The sequence below is a fragment of the Hyperoodon ampullatus genome (assembly GCF_949752795.1).
Source record: "Hyperoodon ampullatus genome assembly, chromosome: 11".
NCBI classification, from domain to species: Eukaryota; Metazoa; Chordata; class Mammalia; order Artiodactyla; family Ziphiidae; genus Hyperoodon; species Hyperoodon ampullatus.
The window spans coordinates 7,591,270-7,605,177 of record NC_136924.1 but is presented as its reverse complement, the minus strand read 5'-3'; the positions used below and the strand labels follow the sequence as shown (position 1 = coordinate 7,605,177).

At 34.7% G+C, this 13,908-nt stretch overlaps 1 protein-coding gene across 1 annotated transcript in view; it reads right to left on the bottom strand.

Moving 5' to 3' along the window:
• Positions 1-13,908, bottom strand: part of ACSS3 (acyl-CoA synthetase short chain family member 3) — a gene marked incomplete at both ends in the record, with an annotated part of 153,865 nt that overhangs the window by 38,939 nt on the left and 101,018 nt on the right. The window contains 2 exons of the mRNA XM_079714394.1: positions 3,158-3,261; positions 12,378-12,529. Of these exons, the coding sequence (XP_079570520.1) occupies positions 3,158-3,261; positions 12,378-12,529 (256 nt within the window). The remainder of the gene's footprint in view (positions 1-3,157; positions 3,262-12,377; positions 12,530-13,908) is intronic.

Below are 13,908 nucleotides of genomic sequence, written 5' to 3'. Positions count from 1 at the left end.
ATTACTATGAAGATAAAGCATCTGAGTAAATGACAGTTTGTCTATTACCCAGAATTATGAATCAAATATATACAACTCTCCTATATAAACTTAACAAGACCAATTTCCTTCATGAGAGCATTAAATGTTTACATTATTAAAACCCAAAACAAGGGGTTAATGCTTCAGTGGTGTTGAACAGAGACAATTCTTTATTAAAATGCCCCTACAAGGAGTTGATCTGTTCTCGGATTTTCCACAGATTAGTTCTCAATTTAGAATCTTAGGTATTATTTAAATCAGACATCAAAGAGTGTTGATATTAACAGATCAAAAGAGGATGTTAGTCACTAGAAATCTGTTGTTGCTAATACAAATTTCACTTGGGTAACAAAAACAACATTGTAATATAAATGGATTGACTGCAGAGTGCCTTCTTATAGCCCAAGTCACAGGAACTAATCAATTTTCACTCATACATTTTAGTTACTTAACATACCCCTTACTAATTCCAAATTACACATCACAGTGTCTTAACAACTCATTTGTACACATATATTAATGTAATCAGAGAGCAAATTCATAAATTATGCATTGTATGGAAGGCTCATAAAAGTGTGCGATTGTATAAAATAATATCAATTTCTAAGTCAATAACAAGTAACAGCAACCTTGTAGAAGACTTGAAATTTTAAATAAAGAAAAATATTCCTTTGGGCAAAGCTTCACCTTCCTTCAAATGTTATCAGGTTTTTGCTGATCTACCTCTTGGGGAAGTGCATGACCATCTATCTGATATGTAAAATATTAGGAAATTCATAAATGTGCTAGAAATATCAAAATTTTCTTTCTTTTTTCTAAGAGTTAATAATAACCCATAAAGTGCTTGCCTTTCCCCCATTAATCTGATATCACCTTAAGAAAGGTGAACAGTTGCAAATATTAAACTTCAGTATCACTTTGCAATTATTTACCACAACACACAACTTTGAAAATACGGAACTGATTTCTTCTATGCAAATGAATAAAGATTCTAACTAAATTTTCTGTTAGTAGCAGACAACTGCACTACGTAGGATAAATTTCTTTTATAAAGGACAAAACCACTAACCTAGCTAGCTAGCTAGCTAGCTACCTTCCTACCTACATACCTATCCCTATGTATATATCTGTGTACTTCAGTTGGACACAATATCAAATGCTGTAAAATTAAATGTGGGGGGTGGAAAGAATCCATCATTATTAGTAGAAATCCACTCTGTTTTGCACAGTAATGAGCAGCCACTCAAAGCACACTGACATAACGTGTGTACTAATTCCTTCTGAACAATACGTCAAAGAAAAATTGCAAACTCATGTGGAACTCAGTACCCACCAGAGACCTCTTATGCTTGTTTCTCAGGATTCAGTGAGCTTTTCTGTAAGGCTGGATGCACTAACTACATACATCTGCACAGGCTATTATGTGCAACGATATCAATAAGCAAAAGTAAAGGAATCAAAATTTTATTTATTAATGTGTCGGTTGCCTTCAACAAGCTTTAGCATAGTCACCTTTAAGGGGGCCAGGGGTGGGGAACAGAACTCTTCTGCAAGCATTTGTGTAAGGTCACTGTGTATTGGAAACAAGTTGTATGTTGACCAGGAAAAGAAAACCACCTTGGAAAACCATCTTAAAGGTGATAAAATATTTTCCTCTTTATGCCCAGAAAAATAACTGTTAGAACTTTCTGGATGAATAGGGGATTCATCAAGTCTATAAACACTCTTCCTTGCAGAGGCAATAATTCTTCACTTGTTTTTTATGTATTTTACACATAGCACTGCTCTTTCTCCAAATTGAATCTTACCTTTTTTTATTTCCCAAAGTTACAAATCTGAATTTAGATAAGAAATTTCTCCCTTAGCAAATCAAATTACAGAGAATAGAAAGTTTCTTTCTGATTTGCATGTTATTTAAAGAACATGTATTCTGCTCTGATCATTCATTTTATATTTCATATTATAATGAATATAGAAAACACATTTTCCAAAAGAGCAATATCCAAGGAAATATAAAAGTATAATTTATCAGAATCAAAGAATTCTAAAATATTAAACACTGAACTTCAGTGTTAGTCTCTCACTTGATCTTCTAGATCTTAAAATCAGACCTAATTTTTGCTAGAATTTTAAAAATCAGACCTAATTTTTGCTAGAAATTTTATTAATTTTTTAATCCAAATGTGATGCCCTGCCCAAAATGCTCAGAAGATGGAAATTCTGAAAATACTAATATACAATTGTTGATCTAATTAGTTGAACTAAGTAAGACTGAACTGAAATATACACATAGGAAGGCTGTAAAGGCTCTGATAACTCATAGCTACTTTCAGTGGGCCAAATGGAAAAGCCAACAAAATCACTACATTCGGTTACAAGCAAAACAGATTCCAGGTAAACTACTTACTTTCACATATGTACACAATCATTCTTCAAAAGAAGCAGCAGAAAGTCTTATTTTATCTGTACCAAAGTTTTATTCTATCCACTTAATATGATAAGCTGTTTCCCAAGGATCAATTAGTGGGAGGAAAATAGAGAATAAATAAGTAAATAAATAAATTACATATATAATGATAAGCGTTTTGGTGAAAAATACATTTGTCTGTTGAGTGCTAGGCAGAAGAGATTTGATTTTATTGATCATAAGAAAAGAGCCAGAGAACCACAGGAAATCCTATAAAAGAAACAGTGCTTTAAAAAAGTACTCCTGCAGCAGTGTGCAGGGTTATAGGAAAGCAGGGAGCATAGAGATGAGTGATGAGGATAATTTAAATCAGGGTAGATGACAGTGCAGCTGCTGCAGCTCAGAGGAAATGGGAGTACTGAAGATGGGATGAATCCAAAGGGAAATCTGAGATTTAGTGACTCACTGGATATATGAAGCAAAGAGGATGAGAAGCAAAAGTGGTCTTCAGGGCTTTATACCCAGGGACCAAGAGAATGGTAGCATCAATGTCATTTAAGAAGACTTTTTAACAAAAAGATAATCAAAGAATCGCTTATTTCTATCGAAACCAGAACCACCTGATTTCTGAGTTTGTGCCTGATGGTCATAATTCAGAATTTCCTCCTATCCTTGCAGTGCCTCTGAACATGTCTGCAATATATATGTACGTGTTTGGAAAATGCTCACCAGTTTGCCACCAATGGTCTAGGACAGGTACTCTGAAGACCTTTTTGGACCATTCCAGGGTCTCCACGTCACATCGTTCTCCAGCCACAAATAATGTTTTGAACCTGAATATTAGAGAGAGAGTGAATTCAAATTATTCCTTGAAAATAAACTGAAATAATTTCATCTACCTTCTTTTAAACATTGTAGAATCTAATCACATTAATTCTGTCAGAAGAAAACACTGTAGAATGGTTGTAGAATGGTTAGAGGCATTATTTGTTTGGATGCGGTATAACTAAATGCATAGCACAGCACTGGAGAGAGATGCTTCAAAAGTAGAATTCACAGCTACAGCTTCTCACTTCTGAGAAGAGCAACTGAGTTGATCTTTGTAATATATCTGTCATATTCACCTAATAATCAAAAATGAAAAACGTTTTTCCTCCTTGATATTATCTCTGCTAATTTTAGTTCCAAATTTGATTGCTGTATTCTACTTAAGTGTATACACAAAAATATACTCTGGAGTATCAGCTAAGGCAACGAATATGCTCATAAATATGATGCACTTGCTCCTTCTCATGAGTTATTTTGGTAAAGATTATTATGATTTCAACACATATTTCCCCTATTCCAAGGACATATTTAGGAAAGATAAGTGATTTAAAAAGAAATGCCATTGTGGCCTTCCAGGTTAAAAAGCCTCCTATCAAAAGGAATATATGATTACTAAGAGATGAAGAATCCTTTGCAGGGAACATCATGCCACAGTGTAGAAAGGATGAAATAGGAAAAATAGAATTGAGTTGACACTATTGGTGGTTCATTGAGAGAATGACTATTTTTTTCTTCTATCCTCAATGCCCCCATGGCCTGTGTGTCAGAGTCTGTCATACAGAGTGAAGTCAGAAAGAGAAAAACAAATACCATATGCTAACACATACATATGGAATCTAAAAAAAAATAGGGTCTGAAGAACCTAGGGGCAGGACAGGAATAAAGACGCAGGTGTAGAGAATGGACCTGATGACACGGGGAGGGGGAAGGGTAAACTGAGACGAAGTGAGAAAGAGGCATGGACATATATACACTACCAAATGTAAAACAGATAGCTAGTGGGAAGCAGCCGCATAGCACAGGGAGATCAGCTCGGTGGTTTGTGACCACCTAGAGGGGTGGGATAGGGAGGGTGGGAGGGAGGGAGACACAAGAGGGAAGAGATATGGGAACATATGTGTATGTATAACTGATTCACTTTGTTATAAAGCAGAAACTAACACACCATTGTAAAGCAATTATACTCCAATAAAGATGTTAAAAAAAAGCTAATAAAAGATTTTAAGCAGGAGAGTGGCACAGTGAGATTTTTGCTTTAGACGCCACTGGCAGGAGTGGGGAAGACAGAAGGAAGGTCAGGACAGGAGCCCAGGGGCCCTGGCTTTGGGAGGCTGCTGCCATCACAGAGATGGTGAGACTTGAACCCAGGCAGCCCCCGGGGACCCCCGGGGAAAAAAAGTGGAGGTGGAGACGGGATAATCTAGGAGGTCTGAGCAACGGGACTTATTACCACTGACAATTCCCGTTTCCTTGAAGAGCCTTTTAGGAATACGTTGTATGTCACTGGGAGAAGAAAAACCAACACATAAATAAACCAAAAACCCAAACTCTCAAAATACCTGACCCTAAATAAAAGTAACATTAAAGAAAACATGATTAGGAGGAAAACACGGTTATCCATGACAAATTGTAGAAGCAAAAAAGACTGAATGAAAATGTCCACTATTCCTTGCTTTTGTGCTGCCTCAAACTGTACTAAACAGATACCTTTAACGACTGATCATTGATACATGTGTCACACTTTATCAATAGATTAACTTTAAAATATCATATTGCTGTTGTATACTATCACAGGAAAATTGAAGAAGAGAAAGAACACACACACCTATATGTACATAATGGGATTTTTGTTGTATTTTTGCCGTTTATGACTACAAGGGGTTTCAAGCATGGTTTTCTTACTAACCAACAGAGGAGCTATTCTTTGTATTTCATTGAAGGTGTAATCATTTTCTGGAGCATATTGTACCTTTTCCACCTTCTTTCTTTGTAATAGCACATGTATAACAGAATTTATTAGTCCCCAATTTTTCTTTAAGGGCAGAAGTAAATTTCCAATAGTTTGCTGTCTGAAAAAAAAAGAATATTGTGCATTTGGATGATTTGTATTAAAATTTATAAAATGTTAGGTTTGGCTGATTCTAACAGTACAGGCAAAGAACAACCAAAAGGAAGTGTTTTATGGATATCAGAGGTCACATTTCCATCACCTGCCAAGCCACAGATTACTTCAAGGAGCTCTGGATGATCCATATAGTCATGTGATTAGTTTATATATGAAACTTAATACCTAGAATTTCAAAAATATTTATTAATGAAAATGTAATGCAAAATATTGTCACTTAAAAAATTTTAGCACACAGTATAAAATAATTTTTGGCTAATCCAGGGATAATTAATACCTGATATTACCAGCATTTTTACAAGTTTTAATTAATTTTTTGGCTTTTTTCCCCTAGCCAAGTAAACTTCTATTAATTTAATTAATTGATTGTAATAATGAAAAAACATGCATAGCACTGATTCCTTATCTCATGATAAATTTCAGCATTATATATCTTTAAACATAGTATTATTATTGTTTTGCATTACACTTCTATTGCCTTTCTTCTTATCTTTTAATTACATTAGTATCATCATGATAGCAATCTTCATAATGGCGCTAATAAGCAAAATAGAAAGGTATGATATTCAATAAAGAATAGTAAAAGTGATGTCTGCCTTCTCTGCAAGTCAGAAAAAGTCCCTCCATTTCCATTAAAATCACTTTACTATTTATCAAAAGCAGAGGACAATCCTGGGGCTCACTGGTAATTTAGAAAAACATCACATAGTACAGATGATCCCCTTTCCCTAAATACACTAGAAACCATCACTCTACTTTTGTATTAAAGTTCCTAAAACTGCCCCAAAGTTATCATTTTTCTCAATTACAGACTTCAAATTGTATAATATTAATGAGTATAAACACATTATAAACAAAGGTAAAATTCAGGAATAAGACATGACTGACAATTTAAAATCTTCTCAGAAATATTTAATCCAATATTATTTAACTCCTAATTCCTCACAATAAACAAAACCATGATATGTAATTTTATATTTTTATAACCAAATGATTACTTAAAAACTCTTAGTATAAATCTATAATTGAAAGATAAATTATAAGATAGTTTAAAGATAAACTCATGCCTAAGAGCAAGAGTTGTATTCTTATTTTGTAAAGAACATTAATCCTTTAGGCTTGCAGAAAAGGAACTGAAACATTTTTCAACAGTGAAATTTCTCATTAATGACCTTGCCATTATTTTATTAATATTACAAACAGATAAATGCCCCATAGTAAAAAATTCAAAAATATATTTTTGTTTACAAATTCATTTCATAAAAGTGAATGGGGAGTTAGTGTTTAATGCGGACAGAGTTTCAGTTTAGAAGGTGAAATATTTGGGAGATGGATGATGGTGAGAGTTGCACAAAAATGTGAATGTACTTAGTGTCACTGAACTGTACAGTTAAATATGGTTTAAATAGTATGTTTTATACGATGTGACTTTTACCACAATAAAAAAAAATTTTTAAGTGAAAAATAGCCATTTTTCACAGTAATTTGGACTCTCTGGAGAGTAAATTTACCCATATTAATTATATATGTCCTGTCTCTGCACTGTACAATATGGTAGCTTCCAGCCACCTCTGGCTATTTAAAATTTAAATTAGTTAAAATTGAAAAAAATTAAAAATATCAATTTCTTCATAGTATTAACCTTTTGTCAAGAGTTCAGTAGTGACATGTGGCTGGTACCTACTATATTGTAGACATCAGTTTTATTGGATAATGCTTCCCTAGATTGTTATATACTAATTCAATACATGGGAGATGCTCTGATAATGGTAATACATGGAAAGATGAATCTACTTCCAGATGAATAATACTAAAAGGATAAACAAAATGACAATATACAACACCCAGAGTAGAAAAAAGGGGGATAGAGATTAATGTGAATGAGACCTATACCTCTTTCCTCAATTCTATATAAAATTGAGTATAATTCAAGACTAAAATTAAGTTGAAAATTAAGCAAAAAGGGAAACAGAAAAATGGTAATGTTGTTAAATTAATTTTATTCCAAAATACACAGGAAGCTGCATAGTAATGGATAAAAAGCCAAAGATAGATTATGGTGAAGAATTCTGAGGTAATAAAGTAAGGGCAGGGCTTCCCTGGTGGTGCAGTTGTTGAGAGTCCGCCTGCCGATGCAGGGGACATGGGTTCGTGCCCTGGTCCGGGAAGATCCCACATGCCGCGGAGCAGCTGGGCCTGTGAGGCCATGGCCACTGAGCCTGTGCATCCGGAGCCTGTGCTCCGCAACAGGAGAGGCCACAGCAGTGAGAGGCCCGCGTACCGCAAGAAAATAAAATAAAAAAAAATAATAAAGTAAGGGCAGAAGAAAACTAAAATGAATATTTCTTTCAAGGTCCATAAACTACCAAACAAGAGAATATTACTGTTCACTTGTGCCAACAGAAGTTAAATAAAAATAGATTATTTCAGTGATGCCTCATCAACTCTAGTTCACACAACAGAACATCATTATTTTTTCCATCAATGTCCCTGTGGTTATCTCCATCCTTCCTTCATTCTGTTTTCTTCTATTACTCCCCACTAGAAAATTCAAATTACCTTTTGAAAAAACTCTCCACCATTTTGTTACAGTTATTTATTGTATTTATTTTGGCTTCTGTTTAAACATAATATCCAATTATAATTAGTACAGTAACAACTATATAAATTCAACAACACACTTCATCAGTTTTTGCTGCTGCTTTTTCATATCCCATACCATTCCCCTGTATGCATTTTTCCTGTCAAGAAAGTCTCTGGGTTTTAAGTTCTCTTAGCTTTGTCCATATGCACATTTTTCTATTTTGCCCTCAGTCTTCAATAAAAATTTGTTGTTTAACACTTCTCCCTCAGACCTTTGCAGATCTTTCACTATTGTCATCTAGCATCTACTGGCATCAGTTTGGATCTTCCTCTTTGGTGCTCTCTTGATTCCTCTGGTAGTCTTTTGGATTTTATCTATAGCCTCAGTTCATGTTTTGCAATTTTCAAATGACCTGGCCAATGAGAATTTACTTATATTTAACCTTCTTAGTACTTGGATGGCACTTTCCAACTAGGATCCACATCTTTCTTCAATTCGGTAACATATTCAATTATTGGCTCTTCAACTTTCTTTTTTTTTTTTTAACAATTCTTCCATTTTCTTCTGAAATTCTTACTAGATACATTTGTAGTTTCCTATTCTTCCCTCCAAGTCTCTTTAACTGTTCTTTCAGATTTTTTACTTTGTCTCTCTGTTTTACATGTTGGGTAGTTATCCTCAATAATATCCTGTAATTTTTAACAGTCTTTCCTTGTGCCCATATATTTGTTTCATTTATTTAGTTTACACTATCCATTGGACTTTTTAATTTTTTCATACCCAAGTTTAATAATTTTACATAAGAGTTATTAGTTTATGACTCTGATTATCCTTAACATACTTATTTTCAAGTTTGATTTGGCTATATTACAAAAATAATCTCAATTGGAATGAATCCATGTTCTGTTGATTTTATTAGCATTAGAGTTCTTCATGTATTTGGAATTTTATTTCCCACACTCTTTTCAAAATAGAAGTTCTTTGTTTTTGTTTTTTTCTCCTCTCTCTCTCCTATGCTCACCTTCTCTGTTCAATAGGTTTGTGAGTGATATAACTATCCTCTAGAGATCCATTGCCATAAGGATGATTCAGAATGATTAACCCACAGTGATACTCAGGATATATCACAGATCCTATTCTAGGATGACAGATGGGCAGTTTGGCTTTGTCTCAATCAGATCCCTAGACCAAAGCTTGCTATACGTCATAGTCCCAGAAAACAAGTGAGAGTCATTATTATCAACCTCCTTTCCTGAGTGGGGAGGAACACCCCAGCCCATCCTCATCACTGAGCAAGCTCTGACTCCATGACCTAAGCAGGGTAATACTGAGGCCCTTTACTCTGCCAATGCATGCTTGTACACCTAGCAAGCCTCTGGCATCAGCCACCCTTACTGCATTGCAAACCTAATCCATTTCCAGCCCACAGAAAAGTTTATTTTTCAGCTCAGCTCTGATGCTCTGCTTCTTGTTTTTTCATATTATCTCTCATTGCTGTGTAATGGGGAAAGAAAGGCTGCATCAAAGTACAAGGTACTGTGTTATCTTGAGTGGAAATCCCAGCACAGAATTTTTTCTAACTTTACTAAAATTGAACTAGAAGATCATGGGGAAATAAATCACTATGATGTGACAAAAAAGAGCAGTGAATTAGAAAGCAGAAGATGATAATAACAGCTAAGGCAGTCTATGTTATGAACAGCTCCAAGTGCTTTGCATGGATTATGTACCTTTTATTTTCATTATATTCTTGTACTATTACTGCTCTTATAGTCCACAAAAAGAAAGAAAGAAAAGAACAGAGAGGCTATATAACTTTCTCAAGGTCACACAGCCAGTAAATGGTAGGTTTGAACCCAGATAGTCTAACTCCAGAGTCAGAATCTAAATTACCATACCATACTGCCTAGTCCCAGCTTTGCCCCAGAGTAGCTTTGTAATCCTGGGAATGTTATTTCACCTCTTTGTACCAAAGTTTTCTCTACTGTGAAATGAAATCATTACACTAGATGATTTCTCGTCTATTTTTACAAACTCTAGTTGTCTGATAAAATGAACTTACAGTTCTGGTTAGTTACCTATTTCAGAGTACCCTCTTAAATTGCGGGGAACATCTTTAAATTTATTTTAAAACAATCTTTAATGAGCTATGTAACATTTTAAAAAGAAAACTTCATCACTTAAAATGTTCTATAGAAGGAGAGATAAGCAAACTGCAAATCAATCACGAGCCTGCAATTACAATATCAAGAGAACGTCCATTCAGTAAGTTAGTATGAAACGTCTTGAACGTAAATATAAACTTAAAAGTATAGCTGTATGAGAAGATTGGGTTCTCTAACTTGGGTTCTCTCTTGTCTCTAACCCAAACAACTTTTCTTGGACCTTGGTTGCCTAGTGAGATAGTTGGATTTTGGAGGTCCCTTCTGTTTCTAACGTTCTCTTTAGCCCACAAGTGAGAATCTATCAAAGTAGATCAGTGAAGGTATTATTTGTATAGACTACAAATATATGAAAAGGAAAAGCTGCACTTATGCCATGAATGACAAGAATCCCTGGGTCAAGTTAGTTTCCTAATTTACCTTTCATAGGAAGAGTATGTCCATGGAATTTAGTTAGGAGTGTGGGCTCTAGTCAGATTGCCTGAGTTAGTTTCTTTCTAAAGAGTTACTTAAACTCTCTGGTCCTAACTTCACCCATCTGTAAAATGAGAATAATCACAATTCTTACTTATTTTTATAACCAAATGAGATAACAAACTTTAACTGCTTATGCCTAGCACATAGTAGGTGATCAGCAAGTGCTTGCATTTATTAATAGTAGTTATTCGAATAATTGAGGCTGTTCATAGAGTCTGCACTCCTAAATATCTATTAAAAACATAGGTTCACATCATCATGAATAACTTAGATGCCTAAAGACAAAGGCGCATGATTGGGGAAACTTATCGCAATTTCTCTTACCCTAAAATCTCATACTCCATGTCTATACCTATTAGTTTGAAAGAGTGATGTTTTAATAGGTATTCAAAAAAAAAAGGTATTCATTCGGTATTGTTTGACGCTTTATATTTCAGGCAAATTAGAAATGGTTCTTGCCTTTACAGTAAAGGTTATCATCTAAAACCCATGTATAAATGGGAAAAGATGATGCAGCAAACAAGACACCTTAGCTTGCTGGTCACACATCTACATGCCCTGTAATCAGAATGCATTTGTCAGAAAAGAGATACTGCAAGAACAACAGTCACTGTTTCTTCAAAACCCCTGGAATTGTCTTAAGACGTGGAGACAATACATAGCCTCAGATGTTTTTACCAAAAATCTATGTTTCTATGCTTTTGACTGAAATGGAGAAAACTAAGTTGAAATGTAGTGAATAAAGGAACAAAGAGAGAGTGAATAGAAATATAATAGAAGATTCATTTTATGAACACATTGTATGTTCATTTTATGAACACATTGTATGTTCATTTTATGTAAATCCAGATTCATTTTTTCATAAAAAAAGAGGAAAAAGAAACAAATAAACAAAACCACTGACCCTGCCCAAATTGAAACCTTCTTGCTTATATCTGCAATTGCTGTATGATACCTGTTTAAACCCCTTCTTGGACCATAGCAGCACAAAATTCATAACATCTGGCATTTAATTTAAAAAATTCAAACTGATTTAATTCAAACCCACTTTTGACTTGAAGAAACTACAAAATGCTTTTAGTTCATGATAGCAGTGACCTATTTCAAAAAGGTTCAATAAGATTCGATGATGGAAACTGCCTTGAAGACACAAATTGCTGTAATTATCTTTGAATATACATATCATTAAACTAAAATGAATGGCAATAAACCAGCACAAAAATACCTAAACTATTCAGAGCACATTATTACAAAACAATAGAAAAATAATTTCCTTCACTTTTTCAACATAGGTAATTTGGACTATAGTTTCCACGTTTTATCTCTATAAGTGAAATCAAATAATATTTCCCTCTATTTAGACTATGAGTCTATTTTCAAAAGACAGATGTTATATATATATGTGTGTATATATATACATACACATATATGTATATATATATATATATATATATATATATATATACACATACTCATTTTAAGTTACACTTAGCATTTTACTTTAAGGAAAATATATAAGCTGAGTAGTTTAAAAAAGAGAACTATTTTGATAAAATTTGAACAGAAATAAACAGGATATGGTATTAAAAATATTCACAGTATAGTTAAATTTCCAACTATTTCAAAGATATGTTTAGAACAGTCATTCTTAACATTCAGAACCTTTGGCTCTTTCCATAGTGGTACTGCAGTGATAGAAAAAATATATAATGTTCAGTTATTCATTCTGATTGCAGTTTTTAATGTAATTTGCCCTGTGCATCCCAAGTTCACCTTGTCAGAGAGTACTGCTTCCCCAAGGCTGCCCCAGGGTCCTGTTGACGGATTGCTCTAATGGCAGTTGGCGCTGTAAACAAGGCAGCTACTCCATGCTCCGCGAGCACACGGAAATAAGCGCCAGCATCTGGTGTTCCCACAGGCTTCCCCTACAAGGAGAGTCATTTAAAATGTCACTGGGTAAAATGTCTCATATTTCACTGACTGTTCCATACTTACACATTTAACACAGCAATATTAACAAAATGGGGTTCTCAACATTGAAACTATTTGTCTTAGTTTTAAAATATTCCCATGTTCCATCATAAATAAAACAAACCAAATGCCCAGGCATCAGAGAGCCCATTTGCTCCAATACTGCATCCTAAAAGCTTTTCAAATTATACTTTTCCTTTCATAAGTTTTGAAAGATAAAGGACTGGAAATATATATATATCACATTCAAATTAATAACATAAAACAGTCTTGTATTTTCCAAGCAATTAAATACATTGTTTTGTCTGGCAGATTATATGAGAAATGTGGTTGCTATGAATTTCTAATATTAAACTTTTTTTTCATGATCACTATTAAAAGTGACAATAGCAATTCTCAAAATATATGAGAAGACAGAAAAATCTGGAATCACAGTGATTTCTGAGCAATGACCTTTTCAATTAAATGAAATTTTAAAAAACTCCAAGAAAAGCAATTTCTAAGATTTTTTTAAAAAATCCAATATCTCAAAATATGTAGGTTTTCCACAGCCTCAAAATGACATTATGCATGTTCAAAGGATAATCCATTCATAAAAATTTAACAATTTTTATAGACTATACAGTTCAAAATGACACAAAGCATTTTTTAACTGATGTTCCTGCAAAGTGGAAAATAAGCATGGCATAAATAAATCAGTAATTCTGCAAAAATTCAAAGTGTCCCATAAAAATCTATGTTGGCCCAACCATATCCCCTCATTCCTCAATACATTCTCATCACTGATACTTCTTCCTTTGTTTCTAAAGTCAGGGGAATGTTAATATATATATATATACATAATATATATTTCACAGTCAAATCCTTTTGGAAGGAGTTGGGGTAAACAGGTTTCCTATTTTGGACCATTTCTTGAGACTAAAAAGTGTTAAAGTACATCAGGAAATTCTAAGAGATGAGTGACTCTATGTAATATTTCCTAAACTTTGTCCACATTCCCCATCTGAGCATCCCGTGGACCTTGTATTCTGGAAAACACACTTGGGAAACACTGAACTATGGTAAGAAAAGGAAAGGAGAGGGGAGGGGAGGGGAGGGGAGAGGGGAGAGGAGAAGGGAGGGGAGGGGAGAGGGGAGGGGAGAGGGGAGGGGAGGGGAGGGGAGGAGAGTGGGGAGGGGAGGGGATGGGAGGGGAGAGGGGAGGGGAGGGGAGAGGGGAGGGGAGGGGAGGGGAGGGGAGAGGGGAGGGGAGGGGAGAGGGGAGGGGAGGGGAGGGGAGGGGAGAGGGGAGAGGAGAAGGGAGGGGAGGGGAGAGGGGAGGGGAGGGGAGGGG